Genomic DNA, 22,921 nt, shown 5'->3' with positions numbered 1-22,921 from the left:
TGATTCTGACATTAGTCAACTGGCCTTTTATGGTCATTGTTAATATGACTTCCTTTACAAAGCATATATTGTTAGTAAGTCTGCTGACATGAATGGTCATTATCAAGATAATTGGTAAGTACCTCCTCCATTTGCAGTGGGAGAGCTGCTGATTACCCACTTCTCAGCTTTTCAAAACCATCTGATTTTCTGTTGAATTACCCGATCACATGAAGACAACCTCAATGCTGGAAGGTCAAGATGGCGTTTCATGTAATTAAAGTGGGCAATTCACAGCTGGATAGCTAACTACAAATGTAGCTGTGTATCTACAGTAAAACGATGTCAGGACTGATCAATTTGATAAGTAGACAGCTACTTATGCATAGCGATGTTTTGTCCATTCTCCCCAGTAAAGAGCAAACTGTCAGCAAAGATTTCTTTGTAGTTTATAATTTTAGTTTGTAGTTGCATGATAAGACCATAAAGGAGGTCATTTGAAGACAATTTAAATCTTGTTAAAATTGTTTCACAATGTCTGGTTATCTATTTTTCACTCACATTAGTAAGAGGAGATACTGTGCTGTCAAGATGGTTCTTTGAAGGTTATGTAATGATAGTCAGCTTAACTCTATGGTTTTAAATATAAAAGGTCATGCGTGTCTTGCGCAATACATGTGATTTGAATGGGACTGGTGTCTGTACCTTCACCCTTTAATATCAGAGAATATTCAAAGATATGATTGTGTGTTTTAAACATTAAGGTCACCTATACAACCACTTCCTCTATTTAAAAGCAGTCAATGCTCTAAGCAACTTGATTAATAGCCTGGCAAATTAGTTAAGGGAGCAGCAGTGGTGGGGGGAAAAAAAAAAAAAAAAAATTATATATATATAGCATCATGTCAAAGGAAGCCATCTTGTTATAGTCCATAGATGCAACCACAGAGGGGACACACAAACACTTACCTGCTGGAGTTGGCCACATGAACATCCCAGATCTAGCATCCCAGCAATAGCTGTTACAAAGGGGATTGCAATTGGTGCAATTATGCACAAGCAGCAAACAATAAAACAACCAAGAACCAAGCAACCACAAATAAACTGCACAGGTGTGCCAACATACACACATACTTACTGTAAGGGCTCAGGCAAGGACGCAGTCGCAGACCAAGAGAGCTTCAGGTTCCAGGCGGGTTTATTAATGACGGCAGGCAAGTTGCGCAACAAAAGCAGGCAGGGTTGAAAACCGGAAGGCAGTCCGTGGACAAAAGCAGGGTCGGTAACAGAAGCAGGCAGGGTCAGGAACCGGGCAGGCAAACGATCAGGCAACGGGACAAAACGGCAGGCAGAAAACAAAGACAAAGGGCAGGCAGAGTCAAACACGGAGAAATCAGACATCCAAAAAAACTGCGGGAACGAAACAGGTACAAAACACACTGCAACGAACTGGCAAACAAGACAGGAACAAGCAGGGTAGAAATAGGGCTGGGCTGATGAGGAGATGGGATGCAGGTGAGCAGGCAGGCAGGTGAAGGTAATGGGGCAATCAGGTGGGTGGGGACCAGGCGGGGAGCGGGGCGGGGCTGGAACACAAGGAAAAACAAAAAGCACATGGACAGGGAAAAACAAAAACACCACAGCTAGGGGGCGGAGCCCTGACACTTACAAAGAACTCTCACTGTAACAGATTGAGCACACTCATCCGACAGCTGTAAAGAAGCAAGAAATCCACAGGGAACTACAGTATTAATAAAGACACAGTCCGCCCACAATCTCCATAACAGAGGAGGTCACCAAAAAAGGAATCTCTACACTTAAAATAACAAAAACCTAGTGAAAGTCAAAGAAAAGCCAAATAAACCACAACAATATTCTTCAAGTGGGCACCCTCTAGGAGCACCCAGGAAGTGGCCCCCCCTTTCACTGAAAAGACAGTAATTTCCAGAGCAGGAGACCCTCCCACACTAATGTAAGCCAGTTCAGTGGTCTCCACAATGACACTTCACCTTAATCACATCAGTAAATATCATGCTGTGTAAATGGATGACTTGTAAAAATGTTAAGCTATATCAGTCACTCTGGATAATCGTCTGCTAAGCAAACATATGGTTTAGAAGAGGGTATGCACTTGGGAGGAGGGCAATGAAACATGAACAAAGAGGGGTAGCGACTGCAGGCTAACCCACATCTCTGGACCTTTTAGCAATGCAGTGACATCATTGTCAGTGTTGCGAGGTACTGTGGTTCAGTTCTCATCCAGGCAAGACTGCTGCGATCACTGCAATAGCTTGCTTTCTACAGCAGAAATGTCTCTCTTAAAAGTCAAGGCCCTGGAATTCACATAGAACTGCTTTGCTGTTTTCAGAGATGAGGTCATGCTGAGGGCTTTTTTGTGGTTGAAAAAATTGGGTCACTATTATTGTTATTGAAAGAAGCACCTGCAAAATGAGAGAGCGTTATGTGCGGCAGAGAAAGCAGCCAAAGAACTTAACTGATATGTAAAATACAGAACTTTCTCTCAAAAAAAGATGAGGTGTACGTGCTCACAGATAATTCTATGAGCATGTACACCTCATAGCTAATTCTCCCCATTTTATCCGTCCTCCTTTTTGTATCCATTACATATTGTTACCATGAGTCATCTGTCTTTATCTCCTTGGACACCCTCTTCATTATTAGGCATGCTTGATATGAGTAATTTAAATGAGCTCCAAGCCTTGAATTTAGGCCTATATATAGCATTACAAATTCCCTGGCCTTATAACTTCAAGATTAATTTACCTTCAGTGGTAAAATCGGAAAGAATCCTCAAATAATAGCCATGGTTTCTTTAAGTGAGGCAGTACAGATGGTGCGGATCAACAGGTCAGATAATGTGTAATGCTCTCCCACCACTGCTATAGTGTCCTAGCAGCTTTATCTGGTTGTGAGGAAACTGGAACGATGGAAATGAAGGAAGTGAAGATGGAGATGCTCCATGATAGATTGGCAGGTTTACTGTGGTCAGACAGCCATTTCGAGGATCACTTCCCTTGCTGTTTTTGACATTTTGTCTGTCTATACATACAAAATCAGCTTCTAAAACTATGGGTGCACAGGGACGGAGGAAAAAAAAGATATTGCTGGATGTGGGGGTAAAGTGAATAGAAGAGGGTAATTTGTTTGAATAAACAATGTCTCTTGGCTGCAAATACTTGTCTCATCTTATTACTGTTGCTGGCTGCTTTGTGTGGGAGGAAAATGCAGCAGCCTGACGTGCTACTAAGCATCAGAGCCTGGAAATCAAAGGTTTTCATGAAGGAAACTCAAAAATCAATTAAAGAACCCTTTTACAATGCAATGCGGCAATTATCTGGAAGTGGCCTTTTACGGATTCAGAAACTAATTCATTTTGACTGCAGAACAGGGACGAGTGAATCTAATTACTTTACCCCCCATCTGTGAGTGATGTGGCCCAGACAGCACGTCCACCAAATAGACTGATCAGTACGCAAGTCTGCTTTGACCTTTTGGTGTAAATGGAGTTAGTGTTCTTTGCTTCCTGACCTCTAAATGGAGGAATAAATCGGATCTGAACTAATTCGTTATTGCACCAGAATTGTGATGCCGAGCACAGCTTACTTACTATATTGAAAGCTTATTTAAGCAGAGCACATCTAAAACCAATGTATCAGTCTAAATAAACGGGAATTAAAAGAGGTATTGAAAAGTGGGTTGTGAGAAAAAATATTGTAGCCAAATACACAGACCCTTCCAGTGCCTTCCAGCTACTATTAAGCAATTGTGTTTTATTTTGGAGTTTGGTACATATTAAATTTGTATGCCCCCACACTTACACAGCTGTATCCCCAGCAGAAATGCATTGGCCCACAATTCCAGTCATGATTCATTCTCATCCAACTGTTGTTGGGAAATCATTATCTCTGTGTCTATCCAGTTTTCTGAGAAAGATGTTTTACACAGCAAACGCAGTTCCTCAGGAACAATCAGAACATTCCACAGACCAGCACCTCAGTCATTCAGATGGTCAGAGCTGAAACATCTGGTGAACTACCTGGCCATGTAAGCCATTCTTTGATACATGCACTCCCTTTCAGTGTCAGAATTGCACTGAATCCAGGCTAAACATTTGATGCTTCTTTGTTTCCTTGTCATCCAAGTCCTGTTTGACCCAGGTGGTAGATTTTATAGCTGTGTGTCAGAGTTAAGTGCCCTAAAGACAACATGCCCCTCTTCAACAGCATTCTGATTTCTGTTTTACTAATACTTGTACTGTCCTGCTTTAACACAGATGCTATTTTATGCAGTGTCTTTACACCAAACATGATCAAATTTAAGATTTCTAACAGGCAGGGACACCTGGTGTACATGCATCTTTCTTTCTTAACTCAATTAGACTTCCTATCCATAGTCTGTTAGCACAAAATGATCTCTCTCTACCATTCCTATTAACTAGTGGCTCTTCAAGGGAACATCATATGACAGGATGAGTAGATGAGTACAGGCTCCCCCTCAATTTTTGGAGAAAGTAGCAGAAATAGGCTTTACCAAATTAATAGAAATTAAGGGAAAATCAGAGGGTGCTTGTACACCCCTGCTGTCCGTAGGAAATTGCGTAGTGGGACACCCTGGGACCTGGCAGGTTGGACCACCGGAAAAAGAGAGGGACAGCTGCCACATCCCAGCCTGACTGCTCCTAAGCTGGGCACTCGGAGTGCGCCTGCTAGGCAAGTCTGTCGCAGTAGAGGAAGATTAACGAGGCCGCCGTGTCCAATCTCGGTTACAAACGGCTCCCTGGCGGTCAGAAAGGGTGTGAATCCCTATCGGCTGCGCCTTGTTTCTTTCCCCTTGTCTGTTCGCCCTTTCTCTCGCACGAGCTGTTATTAGACACACAGCAATGCTTCTTCCTGCCACTCTTGACATCAGTATGCAGCAAAACTCTGCCGGAGAGAAGAGCCCGCACACCTTCTCCCACACATGCAGCTCTCCCTTACTGGAGCAGCACCGTGCCAAAGAAAACATGCAGGCTGCCAGAGAAATGTTCCGTTGATTCTGATTCACACTTCTCAGAATGTTCCCTAAGACAAATCCTTCAAAGGCCACATGTTTTTTTTCCCTGTCTTTATCAGTCCATTTTTCTGTTGTTTTAGCAAAATCCGCCCACTTAGCTAGCTCTTCCGCACATTAAGTCCTGCTGAGAATCTGGCCAACACAAGGCTGGAGTCAGGCCATACACCCTCTTGTGTAACATTGCTCCCCAATTCTGTATATGCCTTTTGTAAAATTATAATTTCATTACACAGGAGGTATCGTAAAACAACAGTAGAGGGCTGAGAAGGATGGGTTCACTTGCAAAGGTAGTGTCAGAGATCGATAGCAAGGCTAATGGCTAATGGTCAAAGAACACACACTGCAAGCTACTAATGTCAAAGCTGCCTTGTCCCTCTGCTATGATGTCAGGAGACAACTCACAGGCTTGTTGTGCTGCTAAAAAGCATGTGTCTCACTCAGGTTGTTCTGCATTGCTTGTGAAATGTAAGAAATCACATCTCGTTCACATAAAAGGCCAGGTGGGTTTCAGAATGCTGCAGTTTCTCTGCCTGAGGGCTGGCGTGAAGGACTTCTGTGCTGAATGCAACCTTATTCACATAAGTGCGGCTGTCACATTAACAGCTGTCACATTAACCTAACTACACTCTGCTACTGCATCCTATATTACCTGGATCCCATAGGGCTCTTCAAATGTAATTTCCAAAGTTACAGCTGAGCACCTGACTGGGGACGGTATTGACATTCAGTTGCCTCCACTATCAATCAGGTTGGCACACCAATGTGATCCATGCAATTAAGCTGTGTGATGACTGAGGTAAGAATCAGCATATCACAAAAGAAGGAAATGTCAAAGAAAATGTTTTTGTCCTCAGGGCCCCTCAAGTATGAGCATTGTTAATCTGTACAAAGCATCTGCCTTTTTTCCCCATTTCAACTAAAATCTAAGCATTTACACAATCATAACAAGCAGTTAGTAATAATAATAGTCGAATGATTTCCAGTACACAGCAAAATCAATAGTATTAATTCAACACTATAAGCATAAAAGTGTAACAACATAGACAGAGTTTAAATGAACACCTACAGTTATGAAGTAACACAATTGATCTTGTTGCATAAAAATTGCAAATATGTATGAATGTACAGTAACTCCAAATTACTTTTTAACTTTTCAACCACTGAATTGAGTTCAATATCATATTATTCATGTGAGTAGTCCCAAAATGGCTCTTTCAAGCAGAGTATTTCAAAAAGCAGAAGTGTTGGAATGATTCTTTGCATTTTTAGATTCTTTCGATTTAGATTCTCAGTGTTTCTGATCACTGCATGTGGTTGATTTTTGAATCAATAATTATTCTAAGCAGAGTAGACTGTACTTACATATTAATCAGACCTGCTTAGCTACAATACCGAATCCTTATTTAATACATTTTATGTTAATGAAATTCAGCGTCCATGATATCAAAATTCCTGTTATGACATACAGGTCTTGCATATTTGGCTATTAATTTGACTGCTCAAGTGAAGTCTCTATTGAGACCGAAGGGATTTAAATCTCTTCAATGAAAGTTCCTATATAAATGTGAGATAATTCATCAGTTGATGATAGGACAGCTGGCACCACAAAGGAAATAGCATTATGAAATTGAAAAATGAGTGAACCGAGGCACAGTTTGTTCCTGCCTAGGTTAGTGCTGGAAAGGAAATCTTTCCACGGGGGAAAACTGGGCCAGGAGCAAGGTCAAAATCTGAATTAACATCTTTGGAGGAGATTTCTGTGCACCTTGACTCTGCTGTACCTTGCATTCAGTGTACCAACATGGGGAGTGAGAATTGATGTATTTTGAAAAGAAGACAGAAAATCTCAGCCTACACTGTTAAGGAATATTCTGCCTTTATTACTGTATTACTTACTGTTCTAAAACCACTAGATGAAAAGGGACCAGTGTCCTTGACACCGCATAAGTCAATATATCTGTTTATAGTACAATACTTGCATGCTTAAATAATTTATGCAAATTGCAATGCTGCACAAATTTTAAAAGTAATGCAGTGTCATCATGTTTAATTTGGGCTTTATTCCTTTGACTAGACAGACAGAATGCCCCCACTAAATCTGTAACAGAACACTTGTCTCAACAAATCTGTTCTTTCTCAATAGCTCCCTGTCATCGTGCTGTTCCAAAACATTTTTCCTGTCAAGAAAACCGACCTTGACGTTCTAGTTTATGTGCCACTGCAGTCATTTCCCAGAATAGATAGTTATGAATTTCTTTCCATCTTTGGTATTTTAAGCCTTAAAATTAAGTAAAAAGACATTTATGAATCACTTTTTTACAGATTCTTAAGATGAAGAACCAACCCAATATTTTTAGAATTTTCCACACATCAGCACCATTGTAGATGGCAAGAATTTTTGTATATATGGACCTCTCATTTCATTACTACTTTCACTGGACTCCAACAGCTACTTCAAGAAATCTCACGTTATTGTATTTGATTTTTTTCCCCCTCAAAAGAAGTCTGCAGAAACTGCCAAGTCATGTCAAGAGCATTACTGCCCGCCACACTCCACTTGACAGAAAAAAAAACAATTGCATAATCCAAAAATAGCATTGGGTCGTCTCCACTGTGGATGAATTGGATACTTACAGTGCAATACAAGACAAAGACAGTGCGTTTATCCACTTCAATCTGTCTTGAAAACAAACTATGGTGACCTTGACCCAGAGAATGCTACAGTAGTACCCATCCCTATTATAATGGCCAAAGTGTCAACTATACAATCTTAACGAAAAAGGGCACCAAAGGTCCCTCTTCACCATGATCACTGCAAACATATTACAATGGTTTATGCTGTGTGCCCTCAAAGTGCAGGTTACTGATGTAATGATTGCTTACTTTTGCTTACTTTCTAAAAGCTGTCAACGGATTTTCTCATTAAGTAAATTATAATTACACTGCAAGATGTAAAAAGGGAATATTGTGCAGCATATACTGACTATGGATTGTGGAATGTAGGGCACAGTGTGTGTTTTTTTTCTACAGGTCAGCAGTTTTAGAGGACAAATTCTCCTATATGATAAATTGCATTCTATAGGTGGTTAATGCAGATATTTGTCTAATATTCAACTGTTTGGCTTGCTCAACCATCCCGATTTTCAGGCCTAATTTTGCGTACCAAAAAAAGAAAAATTATAATAAAATAGGGACATAAACATTCATTAAATAGCTTTTTAGCAACACCTGATCCCATTTTCTCTGACAAATTTTAAAAGTGTATACAGGAACATTTTAGCAGCAAAACCACTCAGAATGAATATGGTACATTAAGCTTGGGATTTTCAGGCAATGTGTAGCAGGCAAATGCTTTGTAAATGTCTTACTCTCTATATACTACACACTGTATGTTAGAATTACTATAAAGCAGTGAACCCTACAATCCCAGAAAACTCATTCCAGTCTCATGAAAAGCTGTTGTACATTTAAGGAGAAATCTCTAAATTCTTGGTAAAAACAAAGAGAAATCTTTAAATTATTGGTTAAAAAAAAAAAAAAAAAAAAAAAAAAAAAAAATCAATGAGGATTTTCAGAGAAGCCTTGTTGCCATGTCATCAAAAGCAACTGCAAACTACAAAGGCATAACAACCAGTGCACGCACACATAAAGGTTTTTTCCCCCCTCTTTGAATGCAATATACCTAAACATCATTCAAAACACCACTGTATAAATCTTTGTATTCACTTAATACACATTGTGTATGCATCCTTATTGTACATTAACATCCCATATGTGCATGATGTGTTTCATATGCACATATATTTCCATGTAAATCTTAATCATTTCTCAGGGCACACTGACAGTATTCATGTAGCGGAGATACCCACATAAAACCAAACAAAATTCTGTGGTCCAACGGGAAGCGGGATAAAATCACTACTGTGACTGCTGTGGCTTTCAGACCAGTCAGGAACAAATAGTCTTTTCACTGGTATTTTAATTGAATAACAAAATCCACCTACAATTGACATAAACAGTACAAAATGTATCACTCATTACTTCCAAAAACAATGACAGTTTATTATATACAGTACAGAGATAACACTTGCTAATGTGCTGTCATGGTGTAACAAGGCCCCCTGCTGGTTGAAGTAGTAAATCCTTGTCATAACTTCCTACCCTTTTCCCATCCCTGTAGATGTAATGCCTTGAATTACACTGCATTGCATTACCGTAACAACAAATAACTGCCTTTGATGTCAACCTCTGTTGGTCCTTACATTCTTTTGAGGATTTAACCATATGCAAAATTATGCAGGAATGCATACACAAACTCAGACTTGTTCTTTGAAGCTGGGGACAGTCAAAGCCTTCTTTTTCCACTTCAAACTGGATACAGTTTCAAATTCTTGGTTTTACCCATATCCCTCTTCATTTCAGCAATGTCAATGACATATATTAAAAACATATCACCCCCGTGTTTCAACAGACAATTGAAATACTGAAACACATGCCTTAATAAAAAACAGGTTAACTGTTCTCCAGCAACAACACCAATTATATTTTAATTATTTCAATTTAATTAAAGGAGCTAACAAACAAAGAAACCACAGCCATATCTACATTGAAAGGAAGCAAATCTGTAGCTTCGCTGAACAGGAACGCTCACCCACGTCTATGTATAAACTGGACCACATTCAGCTATGCTTCCTTGACTACGTGGGAGTATGGCTTAGGGCGCTGCAAGATCTGCATTGGCTTGAGTCACAAGGTTAAGGCCACACAAAGAGTCCTGATTATCCAATAAAAGAACAGACACCGAGTGTTCCTGGAGACCAACAAAAGTGGAGACCACACCTCTCAGGAATCATTGGGCAGACCAAACAGCTTGACAGTGCCCGCCTCCCGGTTGCTGTCGTACTTTCCGTCCTTGTCATCGCACGCGTATGCCAGCAAGGGTCTCTTAGGATGCCAGGCCACAGTGAAAGTGGGCGACTCGCACTGCACCTCCCACAGTTTCTCTCCTACGTGAGTGCCAAACATAAGGGGAAAGCAAAAACAGCAACGATCTTATCCACCACTCTCAGCACACACTCACACGTTACTTCATGCAAAAAAAAGATGGCAGAGAACAATTATTCTTGCAGATTTACTCTTACTTGCTTATTGAAATGTACTGCAATATACCAAGACTTTGTGCATACATATGTAAAATTCCTACTACGGCTACAAAAATATGCTGTTAAATGTTTCTCATTTACACTGGCAGTAGTCTGGATTTGGGATCTAGGATTTAAAACCTGATTCAGTGAAGAACACTTCACAGAAGCTGACCATACAATATATTAAATATGTGATATAAAAAGTGTGTAACATACCCGTCTCAACCTCTGCAATGTCAATGAAATGATCCTCGGATGCTGATGCCAGCATTTTGCCGTCATGGCTAAAACTCAGTGTCCGGACTGGCCAGTCTAACCTGGTCAATATTCGAAGGACAAGATTAAATTTCATACAAAGCCTCCCCTGTGAGTCTTTGTCACTGCATAGTAGAAACCCGGCTCATTATGTTGAAGTTTTTGGTGGTTTTCCATGACCTTATTTGTCAAGGGCCAGGCAAACAACAACTAACAGTGTCTGCTTGGTTACACAACCTATTAGGTGCTGGCTTGGTAACAAGTCGGTCAGGGGAGGGAAAATATATTACAAGGCACTAGGTTTTCGGCATGAGGTTAAATATGCAAGTGAGAATGATGCTGCTGGGATTCTTAACACTGTCACGGCTACTCAATAAGGGTTTTTTGAAACTGTAATGCAGGAGCACATCCTGGTAACCCAAGTCCCAGAGGCAGCTTACAGTGTAGACTTGTGTAAAGTGCACCCTCACCTGGAGAAACACCGCACACACACCAGTTCTTCTACGTCCCATAGGCTGACCAGGGCATCCGCACTACCTGTGGCAAAGTACTTCCCTGTGGGATCAAACTTGATGCAGATGCAGTTAGAAGGGTGGGCATTGATGGACTGGATCGGTTTCAGTTCTGGATAACTGAAAGAGAAAAGAGCCAGAATGTCCACCGTTTATACTTACATACATATATCTATAAACAGAAACAACTAATAAGTACATCGTCATACGCATTTATATTCCCACACAACGGAAAAATGCTATTTATGTTAAAGTACAAGGATATCAGTTTTCTTTGCTTAAAATAAATTTAATTAAATGCATGTGACTGGACAATAGAACCCTGTACCAATCAAGCTTTATCATACTACATGAAATGGGTTTTATAATGACCAAACTTTGCAAACTGCATGTTCCCCTTTTGCCCTTTTCTGTAGAACTAGCATGATTCAATTAAAATGGATGCAGTTAAAAAAAATGCCAAACTATACGTCTGGCTATGCATGGTTTTGTTAAATGTGTAAGTGAAAAAAGAAACCAGGATTAAGAACACCGCGATGGGTGCTAGTGGAAACGCAATATTTAAAAAAGAAAGGAAACACGTAGACCCATTATAGGGTAAACATTTCATGGCGTAATGTTGCGGGGATCTCCAAATGCACAGAGAAGCATGATTGACGCTATCAGGTCATTGCAGAAACATGCTCAAGCGTCTTGTTCTGACCTGAGGATGTTGATGCAACCGTTCCCATTGGTCAGGAAAAACATATCGTTGTCGTTGTTCCAGGAGATCTCGTTCACTTCAAACTTGAATTGCTCCTCCGCTCGTGACCGGTGCGTTTTGGCATCGATGAAAGTAACCACGTCATCCTTGTTCCCGACTGCGATGGTCTGTCCGTCTGGACTCCAGCATATATTTATGTTCTCCCCTACAACCAGATCAGGTTCTTTACAGATGTACGTTCCACTCCACTGTCCTATTCTTGATATTTTAAGTGAAATAAGTGCTACTGGAATTATGCTTTTTATTTAGCTTTATATATCTTTACTCTGTTTATAGTCTAGTTTGGATGATGAGGATACATCTAGATCGTTAGCTGCATGGCACCAGTGCTAATTTTCATTCACAGTTCAATTTTCATACTGCCATTTACATCAACGTCTCCACGGAGAACAAGCCAGCACAATTACAATAAAGGGATGGTGTTAACCTTTTGTGTTTACAGTCGCAATGCATTTTGTTGTGCGGACATCCCAGATGCGGATGGTCTTATCCCCCGACGCAGTAACAAAAAGATCGGGGTTTGTTGGGTGCCAGCACAGCTGATCGACACTGTCCCCGTGGCCGCGGTAGTTGTTTTCCTTCACCTACAATTAAAGACACGACACAGAACTGAATTACAGTTTGAGAATTAGCTCAACACGCTTAGCTTGTCTGCTACATTGCAGTGCATTAGACGTAGCTAGACTATCCTTCCTACGGTGCATCAAATGGCCTGGATGCTTAGTTAGCTAACAAATGCACCCAGTTACCTGCCAATACTAGTATAATTCTACAACGGAGGAAACATTTAATCTAATGCGTTAGCCTGCTAACAAGCAAATACGCCGCTGAGATCCCTGCTCTTATGAAGCTATGCATTTTAAAATGAGCTACAACCGCATGGCTTTCATCACTGTAACGGTTAATTGAAACACTTACCAATCGATCTTTTTCAAGAACAAACACACTTGCAGTTTTGTCAAATGATCCAGATGCCAACCTTCTCCCATCGCAGCTCCAAGCTACCGAATGAACCTTAGCGCTGTGAGCCGGGAATTCACGACTTTTGTTGTTATTTTTGAAACTCTCCTGCATTTCCAAATAGTATTGAGACGCCATGTTTGAGGGTTTAAATACTCTCGAAAATGCGCGGGGGAGGCAATCTTCACAAAGGAAAGATGTACCGATCAGCGAAACGTGAAGACACGTATTATTTTGGGAGATAAAGAAAACATTAACCTGTAAATGTTAAAAAACATTAACCTGTACTCATCTGTTAATCCTCCAGTCAGTACTATTCAACATCTTTTTCAATACCGAAAAGACAGCGACACCCGGAAAATGCGAAATGGGCTCTTCCGCCCAGAAAAAAAACTTTATTGACAATTCAACATTCTATTTGGTGTCCGAAGTCTATCAGTATGCATTCTCATTGTATGAAGACTATAAAACATAACTTAAAATTACAATCCAGAAGGAATAGGAGGTGGTGTACGTGAGACATATGATTGGCATGGCTGCTAATTTTTCATGTTATATGCCTGCATATTCAAGAAAACCTAATATCTCCGAGGGAGATGGGGAGTTCAAAACATTACGCGAGACCACAGAACTTAAATGGCCAATTTTTTATTTCCTCCAATTAAAAAAAGAATGCTTCATGAATACAGGAGTTGTGAAAGGTTTATAAACTCAAGTTTGGGACAATGTCACCTTTGCCTTTACATCTCAAACATACACATTGTAGTCAAGGAACAAGCAAACTCACACATACTTATCATTACTTTACAGTGTTCATAGCGAATTGTCAGATAGCAACAAAAATGTGAACTGCAGCTGTGTTAGCAAAGTTGTGTTAAGGTAACGCAATCATTCAATGCAAGTCTTGCAACATCTTAAAATGCAGATGGAGCCTTACAACTTTGGAAAAGGCTAATAGGAAGCAGTTATGCTAGGGCTTTATGCCAAAGCGCGGCCCTGAAGTGACAATCCTTTGCATTCAGGGTTAATGTGTAGCTATTGCAGCAAAATCTCTTTTGCTTAATTTAAAGGCAGGTCTCCAGGAAGCAAGGGCATGATGCATGTATGACTCAGTCACTCCACAGATCAGGATGGCATGCGCAGGTACACTTGACTCCAAAGTATGTAAATGGATTCTTCAGTGTTTGGTGCAAGAAGTGGAAAAAGAGATCCAACAGCCATTTTTTTTCAATCCACAAACTCAAAGAGGCATAGAGGTGAATAATCACCAAAGCAATGCTACAAATAGCATGTATCAAGGTAACATGGTCCTCAACTGCAGCACTGTGGAACCAGGCCTAATAAAGCACAAGATAACTGATGCAAGGGGAGTGGATCTCCCATTGGCTCATTGGCTCCAAACACCTTCCTATATTCCTGAAGAATCCAGGACTACAATGACCATGAAATGGGATACACAGGTGGTAGTAGCACCTTGCCTCAACAGAGAAGTAAGCACAAATAACACCTGTGGTGTTATGTGATCACTGTAGTGCAAAGACCTCAGGGGGTAGAATGCGGAAGACATGTTTAGCTGTTGCAACCTCCATTCAAGCTGTTATCCTTTTACAGTTTGTAGATTTAATACAATTTAGGACAATTAAGAGGTGGATGTGTCTATTTGGAGGTAGGCTGAGTATACTAGCACTTATTTCCTCAAGGAAGTCCAGGCATAAACAAACACCAGCATAGTTTTCATTTGCATCATCATTCTGCTGACATCTGTTGACACAAAAAGCACACACACTGGTGAAGAGAATTTGCTAACTGAAACACTGGAGTCTTCCAGCTTAAATACTAAATAGTGCTTGTATGTGCAATATCTAACACTATTAGTGTATTTAGAATTTAGCTACTGACCTGCTTAAAGTTGAATTTGTTATTATTTTTAATTCTTCAGGTAATTTTTATTGTTGGAGCTTTTTGGTTAATTTTGCCAAGAAATACTTTGTTTAAAATGCAATGCTTTTGAGACATTTTACGATATTCAAGAAGGCATTAATGCATTATAATTATAAAATAGGAATTCAAGGCCATATTTCAGACATTTTAGTGTTCCATATAATAATAATAAAAATAAGAAAAACAATGCTGTCAAAATCCAATTGTCAGAAAGCATTAAATAAATAGTGTGGGTAAGTAAATTCTTAAAAAGAGCAGGTGTTCAGATATTCTACAGTCTGTTAACTTCACTAAATAGAGAAACACAAATAAAACTATTGTGTTGTGTTATAAACAAGACAATAATGTTTTTCATAAACAGACACAAGCCCACACTAGCAGACAGTGTGCATTCAAAACTAAAGAAAAAACTAAAGCTCAGGTCAGGTGTCTAAAGTTAAAAAACAAATCGAGATTCTGTGCAAATTGTGCAGCTCTCCTTGCCCTGTCCTGCACTGCTTGTCTCTGCTGCCGCCTTGTGACTGCCACTGGGAATGCTGTTAACACTCTGCGTCAGCGCTCCCATTCAGGGGGTTGGGGCCTGCTGGCGATCCTGGTGTTAAGGTGGCATGCTTGTCCTGCTGTAGGACGGCGTGACTGATTCCATTGGATTGCGCACATTTCTCCAATTTCTGCTTCTCATCCTCCTCACTGAAATCAAAAGAGCAGGGAGTGAACATTGCTAATTTGTCTCATACTCATAGTTGTCAAACCTGGCTGACATTTTACAAGCCATCATCAATTCCTGTTTATAAGAAGTTATGGCTATTTACTACAGATGAATATAGTATTCTGGTATTGGAAGTAGGGATGTAAATTAGACACATTTCTGTCCTTCAATTAGTTGATGGCCTAGAAGGACAATAATCGTTAATGGATGATGAAATATGTTAACAGTAACAACAATTTGTTTTTGTACATTTTTATATGATTTCACTGATAAAAAAGCCCCAATCACTTTAATCAACACAGATCATGAGATGAAAAACAACAATAAAAACAGAAACAAATGTAGCCTACTTAATATATTATTTTTCAAAAACTATCATTTTACAGTTATTTGTGCATTTTGTAGGTTAACGAGAGTTCTGTCATCATGCTTCATCACAGCAAGCCCTATCAGAAGAGTTTGTTAATGATTCTCTGTCAATGCGCACTCGTCATTGATAGTCGATTAACTGACACATTGGTTACATCCCTTATTGAAAGTACACATGATCAGCATGCCGCATCTGCCATCCTGCATTAGTGAAGCGATGTAATGGGGCCTCACCCGTCACAGCAGCCATTTGTTACCACCTCACAGGCCCCTTTCTCGGACAAAGAGCTGCGGGCGCTGCCCCCCTGCCAGGACCCCCTGGGCTCCCTGCCAGAGTCGGAACTGCGCCTCATCACAACGGGCTCTCTGCCAGAGTCCGAACTGCGCCTGAGCCCGGATGGCTCCTTGCCAGCGTCAGAGATGCGCCTGGAGCCGTCAGCTTCTCTGCCCGAGTCAGAGCTGCGTCTGCACCCTCCTGGCTCCTTGCCCGAGTCGGAGCTGTTCCGGGCATTCAGACTCTCCGAGGAAGAGAACTTACTGATCTGACCGTCCCTCTCATCTAGGGAACAAAAGACATCAGTCATCTCTGTGCTCACTGAACTGAACTGGATGTTCACTTTCTGCTGAAAATGAGGGGAAATGATGGGACACCACGGAAAAGTCCTGTCTAATCGGACAGCCAAAGAATTAACCAATAATTTTTATTACATTACATTTATTTGTTTGTTTACTGTAGAAGTGGTGTTTGGAGAGCTTGATATAAAGCAAACTCATACTTTCCCTCAGTTTATCAGGATGACGTACATGGGGGATAATGTAAATCTCATTTGCAGTGTTCACTGTAGTTACTAAGGGCATTTTGAGAGAAATTCAAGCTGTAGAAGTATCCCTTAGTTTTAACAGAATTGCTGTCAGCAGTTTTCTAAATATTCTACCCTATTATGCAAGAGGGCTAGGGGTTGGAGGGAAAGGGAGGGGGATGGGACGGGTATCACTCTAGAGTGCCGGAGTGATAAGTGAGTAGCTTCTGCCCTCTAGTGGGTACATTCAGAATGTCTATGAATCAATTAAATACATGAGAATTCCAGTTGTATTTTTCTTCAGTTCTGCCACTTAAATGCTAACTGTATCTTCAGCATCTATTTCCAGTGTTCACACAACCTGGCCACCTGGAACACCAACTTGTATATATATTAGGGCCAGTTGTATATTAGTTGTATGTTAGTTCTACACCCACACAGAAGCACTGAAGTGAGGCAAATGCAATCCTCATATAAACTCATACACAGCCAACAGATTTTTTTCACACTGCAAGTCACGCAGCGCACTACAGCTGAGTGGGTGCTCATTGAAGGATGGACGATACTCCGCTGATGTCATCCAGGCAACTTTCAGGCGTCTGACGAATTGCAGGGTGCCTTAGAGCAGAGAGATGACGGGACCTTAGATGACCTACCCAGCCCTATCCCCAGTGGAACGAAGCCAATTTGTTCCACCGCTGCGGTCATCATCGCCTGATGACACGGCGGGGATGAAACTGAGGCCATACAGCTTAGCTGGCACTCCAGCTGAGTGCCTTAAACACTGAAGCCTGCTAAAGGAAGACTATTTCGGTATAAACTTTTTAGTATAAAATGAGGTTTCAAAGAAAATATGTGCCCTATTGACAGGTGACAGCTTCAGCTCACAGAGGGTGTGCTAATGGACAGGGTAAGTGGGGATACCTCCTGAACCTGGGTCACAGGCCTGTTTGCGTCTCCTCCTCAGAATCACTTCCAGTTCACTGTCCTTCTTTCCCGGCAATGCCTCAGGAAAGCCCCGGCTGGGACTCTTCTTGACTGTCTCCTGTGTTTTCAAACACAGGGAATGCAAAAAAAGAGTTTTCTCATTGGCTGGGTTTTCAGGTTCACTTCTGTACTTGAAACATGAACAGTTTGAGAAATTTGCCAGTTTGTACATGAACAGTTTGAGAAATTTGCCAGTTTGAGAGGGAGAATAATTGCCCATTTACATGACAAGGATGCTGCATGGTTTTAGTTTAACCCTATAAAGCTCTAATGTTTCCTTGCAGCAAGCTGTTATAATGATCACTATTCAACTGGAATTTAAGTGAATGTACTGCAGCACCTTGTTCAGTGTTGTCCGGTACCCAAGTTTCTTGCTGGCCGCTATAGATTGTAAGTTTACTCGATCATTCTACAACTTACAACTGCCAAACAACTTACTACAGTTTTCGTTGTTTCAGCATAGATGTATGTACCATGTACATAAACCAACAGAATTCTACTTTGCTTTCTTTTAAAGTAACAATACTTCATTTCATTAAAAGTGAAATAATGCACAAATCTTTCAACCTGTGTGTGTGTGTGTGTGTGTGTGTGTGTGTGTGTGTCTAGTCATAACATTATCAATACTTTCCTATAACTCTACTATTTCCTGTAAGACATACCCATGGTTCCATATGTTGTGGCCCTTGTTATTGTAATTGGGGTGTGAATAGCACAGCCACGGTTTTTTAAAGAAGACAAAACACTGTAAGGTATGACCAGTAAATTTTACAATTGTCCAACCTTTCTATGTTACGGTACATTTAATGTCAGTCCTAAAAACAGATTTGTACTGTAGGATGAATATGTGCAGCCTGTAGTGTACCTAGAAGCAATGTTTAGAGACCTGAGGTAATTGATGTAAACTCAATTGTTTAACGTGAATATTGCACAGTGCTTGGATGCACACATACAGAAATCTTCAATCAATAATAATTTTCAATAACAATAAAAATCTTCAATCAATAATAAGTCATATCGCTACTGCGGTGTCACTCCCTGATCAATTGTCATGTGTACAGAATACGTAAATTTTAACATATACATACATTATAATAACATTTGATGGTGTTTATTCATAAAATTTCATTTAAAACAGAAATGATTAACACCATAACATATTACTGTGAAATAAGATAAAGACAAGATGAAAATCTAAAAAGAGAATACCAGAATGCCCTTCAGTTCCTCCATTGCACTCTCTTGCTGTCTCTCTTCAGCCACCGGGGGGTGCTGGTGTGAAGAGAGAACGTTCTTTTTCATCCAAATATCACCCGAAATACATGGGGAATGAATGTGATTCATGCCATCTCTTTCCTAAAAGATATTAAAATGGTAATACCTGTGATTTATTAGCCTGTGGCTGTTAGAGATGGGAACAATTTGTTTTGTCTCTGTGACCCCATGACCTCACTTCGTGACAGTCCAAGATGTATTGAACCCAATTTGATGAATGGGGCCCACATAATTTCAAATGTGTTTTCTGCCTTAGCAACCCTAGATGTAGACCTGATTTTTGTGAGATAAACATATCCACAGTGGGCATTACCCCCACACAATCTCTATATATAGAGCGCCTTGTAGAGTAGCAGTGGACAGTATTTTAATTAAAACTTATTTTGCAATCAAAGCCACAAACAATTGTTGTCAAGGAAAACTCAGGACACCGGAATCTAGCCACAAGACCACTGTATCAGTCACTCTACATTGTAGCAACCTATATTCATGTACCTTGTTAGAAGAGAAAACCTAGAAGATGAACTTCTAAGGTCCTGCACAATATAGGGTGTAGGTAGTATTGTGTCATAGTTTGTCATGCAGCTGGTATACATTAAACGTGAGAACTGGCCTTAAGGTCATTCTATTGATTTATTTTCTACAGCCCCTCTGAGGATGAGAGTAGCCATGGTGCCTTAAAAATCAATAGCACTAAATCAAATCAAAGCACTGCATTTATGTAGGGAGTCTGTCTGGAAGCTGCCATAATCCCTGAATAATTTCCTGATGGGGTGAGGTCTTGGCCAAAAGGGACACTGACAGCAATTTACAAAGAAATAATGTGAAAAACAGCACGAAATCACTTTGAATTGTGTTAGTCTGTCCTTACATCAAAATGAAAACCAGTAATCAGACAACAAGAGTAATCAACGATGACTGTCAAATTCTACAAATAAAGCAAAAAGAAGCTTCAAAGAATTCTAGTTTTGAATTTTGAAAAGTGCATGCATACTGACACTAAGTGAATTAATACGCAGCAGGTATCACTTCTGCTGAGAACTTTTTCAGACTTTTCAAACTGCAGAGCTAATTAAGACCAATCAATATAATGCTCACCTTGATGCCGAATCTCTACAATAAGACCCCAGTCCATGAGAAAAACAAGATTGTGAGAAGGGAAGAGAGGAAAAAGTAGCCATTAAAACAGGAAGACCAAATATATTTCAGGATAAAAACACAAGTTTTCAACTGAGATAAAACATGTATTACTGTATTATTATTATTTTATTAATGTTAAGTTGTCTCAAGAGAGGCCAAGGTCTTTGAGATGGCATGTATGAGTAGCAAACACATCGTCATCAAATACTTTATTGATCCCCATGGGGAATTTTTCCTCTGCATTTAACCCATCCTATACACAGTGAGCAGTGAGCACACACACTAGGAGCCCACTAGGAGCACACACACTAGCAGTGAGCACACACACACACACCAGAAGCAGTGAGCAGACACACACTAGGTGCTAGGAGCAGTGGGCAGCCGCAGTGCAGCGCCGGGGACCAACTCCAGTTCTTTTGCCAGTGCCTGCCTGTGTCATGTTAATATTGCGTAGTAGTAGCAACCTCACCTTGGTGTCTTGCCCCTTGACAGGCCTCAGGACAACTCCATGTTTAATCCTTTCCATCATCTCATTAACAGCCTTCACTTTCACATCATCCATGCCTGCACTCTCTTCAGAAGCCAAAAAGAAACTGGTGTTAGACTCTGAGCCAACATGGACGCCGCTCCAGGGAGTGGCTCCAAGACAGACAAGGGCACCAAGGGTGGTCCCAAAAATACCCAAACTCCTATTCAAAGCAACAGAAAATGTACCCTAGGTAAAGAGTTCTGTTAGATATATCAAGCACTTTATATCAAAATATCCAAATAAACACTTTCCCTATTTTCAGAGGCTCCTTGACCCTTTCCAGAACAGTTACAACACATTTCATTTCAAGCTCCAATTAAATGGTTACACGTTATAATACAATTCCATTAATATCTAAATGTATATGTTGATTTTGGTAGTGTGAATTACTGATAATTTTACAGCCCTTGGTGTCCTCTCTGTTGAACCTGACATATACTGACAAACACAATCACTTACCTGGGACCTGCTCTGACTTCATGGGTCCCTTATTGCCTTTGGAGGATTTTCTCATTATTGCAATGAGGGAACTATAGAAAATGAATACATTGATTAATCAATAGGTACATAAATAAATGTATAAGACCTTTTAACTGTGGTATCAAAACAGTCATGGTAACCGAGCTAAAACAGCCAACTCATGTATATTATCGATTGTGCCTTGTCAAAGTGTGCTGTTTTTCAAACTGAACTATACATTTTAGGGAGAATTCCAGGTCCACCCCATACATATTGTGTATTAAAAATGCTCAATCAGCATCAAGTCAAAGTGATTAATGGAAAGAGGATCATGCACATAGTGCCTGTTCCTGAACGGAATCCAGCGACTTCATTTTAGATACAATCTGCATCTCTCTGTACTCTGCAGGGCTGCTGGCAGCAGAGGTTTACCTGAGGGGGTTGCAGCGTGAGGGAGGAGGAGGTGGGGGAGGAGGTGGAGGGGGAGGGGGAGGTGGTGGGGGCTGGGGTGGGGGAGCAGGGGGAGGGGCGGTCCCAGGAGCTGGCCCTGGTGCTGAATCTGTGTTCTTCTGTGCCGTCAGCAGCTCTTGCACTGTGAAAAAAAAAATTCCACTGTAGAAGAGTCTCCAAAGGAAGCCACTTGCACAAACTAAAGACCTATCAGCACTCATGTCTGGGTAAACGTTTTCACATTTCTCACAGATGCTGGTGCAAAACTGCTGACCCATCAGAAGTACATTGGGCGGCCAAGTAATTAAGTTAATCAAAGTTAATTATTTTATAGTCTACAACGTTTTTTTTTTTCTTTATGTGATGCATAATTAAGTACTCATCTGTTGCATACATTTAACAGAGGAAATTAAACTGTCCATGTATATTATAATGGAGGGCATGCAAGGACAGGCCAGTTTTTATGAAACTACAGTATTTGTTTGAAGGCCTAATATAATCTTCCTCATAGTGCACAAGGTAAAACTGCTTGCTTATGGGAATGTCACAAAATATAGCCCAAAAAACATTTTATTTGTTTTCACATTGCCTAAGTACCATTTCTTTGTCATATACATAAATATGCACATACAGAGTGGCAGAGTGGCAGAGTGGTTGTGATGATTATATAGTGAGGAATGAGCAGCATTAGTGTGATCGGCTGGCCACAGATGTATAACTGGGTTTTGACAGGCATGTAGTATGGGGTTCAATGCAGAGACCCACCTCGCTGCTCCAGGCTACTGTTACTTCTCTCTGCCTCTTGCAGCCGCCCCTCCACCTCACGCTTCTCCTCCTCCAACAGTTCCAGCTGCTTCTGCACTTCCAGCAGCTGCCTGCGGAGGGCGCACTCATCCAGTTCTGCCTCCAGGCCCTTCACCTGCGGAGAGAAACAATTCCTTACAAGACAAATCGAATTAGGTGATTTTCTATGCAACATGCATAAAAAGGGTTTGAATTCATAGTTTCTGGAAAGAGACTGCTTTTTTTCAGTCACAAGAAATATGCAATTGGCTCATTACCATTTGCAAGATTTTGTAATTTGCTCCGTATCACATTTCAGCCTGCAGCGACTCCAAGAGCAATCTCTGCTAAATGTAACTGTGTCTTTATCAGGCTACCCGGAGACATTCAAATGTCAAGTGCCTGACTCCAGATTGTGTGTTCAGTCTGCTGAATATTCATTGTGGTTTGACAGCGTAGCCTCGTCGCCTGCTCAAGGCGCCAGAAACGCTCGGTGCTGCAGCTGGGCCCGTTTCATCACAAACAGCCTCCCACCCACATTCCAGAGTCTGCCTTCCCATCATCCCTCTGCCGATCCACAAATAACTTACAAAGCAGCAACAGCAGCCGTACCTTATTTCTCAGAGACCTTCAGCATCCTTCCCGAATTCCCTCCCCCTATCCCCCCCCCCCCCACCTCCCACCTGCTGAGATCACTGTGGATCTTTGATCATCTGATTTCACACATGATGCCTCTGCCGTGCCAAACCCTCCGCGAACCGCTGTCACACCCCCTCCCATCGCTACCCCTACC

The 22,921-nt window shown here is 40.9% G+C and overlaps 2 protein-coding genes across 3 annotated transcripts in view; both read right to left on the bottom strand.

Annotated features, from left to right (window-relative positions):
- Window positions 1-9,028: 9,028 nt before the first annotated feature.
- On the bottom strand, window positions 9,029-13,045 carry thoc3 (THO complex 3). Its single transcript, XM_036548403.1, has 6 exons — window positions 12,645-13,045; window positions 12,154-12,310; window positions 11,667-11,871; window positions 10,922-11,083; window positions 10,413-10,513; window positions 9,029-10,058 (listed from the first exon to the last, which is right to left on the bottom strand). The coding sequence occupies exons 1-6, from the start codon at window positions 12,822-12,824 to the stop codon at window positions 9,895-9,897; spliced, it is 969 nt and encodes a 322-aa protein (XP_036404296.1). The 5' UTR covers window positions 12,825-13,045; the 3' UTR covers window positions 9,029-9,894.
- Window positions 13,046-14,863: 1,818 nt separating this feature from the next.
- The window catches only part of shtn3 (shootin 3), a 31,539-nt gene continuing 23,481 nt past the window's right edge, over window positions 14,864-22,921 (bottom strand). The window contains exons 9-17 of one of the 2 annotated variants that reach the window (XM_036548688.1): window positions 22,111-22,264; window positions 21,328-21,487; window positions 20,896-20,966; window positions 20,377-20,480; window positions 19,866-19,880; window positions 18,702-18,848; window positions 17,430-17,550; window positions 15,940-16,264; window positions 14,864-15,317 (exon numbers count right to left, since the gene is read on the bottom strand). In XM_036548688.1, coding sequence (XP_036404581.1) covers window positions 15,167-15,317; window positions 15,940-16,264; window positions 17,430-17,550; window positions 18,702-18,848; window positions 19,866-19,880; window positions 20,377-20,480; window positions 20,896-20,966; window positions 21,328-21,487; window positions 22,111-22,264 — 1,248 coding nt within the window. In that variant the 3' untranslated portion in view covers window positions 14,864-15,166. The remainder of the gene's footprint in view (window positions 15,318-15,939; window positions 16,265-17,429; window positions 17,551-18,701; window positions 18,849-19,865; window positions 19,881-20,376; window positions 20,481-20,895; window positions 20,967-21,327; window positions 21,488-22,110; window positions 22,265-22,921) is intronic. The other variant, XM_036548689.1, reaches the window with a different exon arrangement.

The sequence above is a fragment of the Megalops cyprinoides genome, chromosome 16, assembly GCF_013368585.1.
Source record: "Megalops cyprinoides isolate fMegCyp1 chromosome 16, fMegCyp1.pri, whole genome shotgun sequence".
In the NCBI taxonomy this organism is placed as follows: Eukaryota; Metazoa; Chordata; class Actinopteri; order Elopiformes; family Megalopidae; genus Megalops; species Megalops cyprinoides.
Note: the sequence above shows the minus strand (reverse complement) of the source record. Positions and strands in the feature narration are given on the sequence as shown.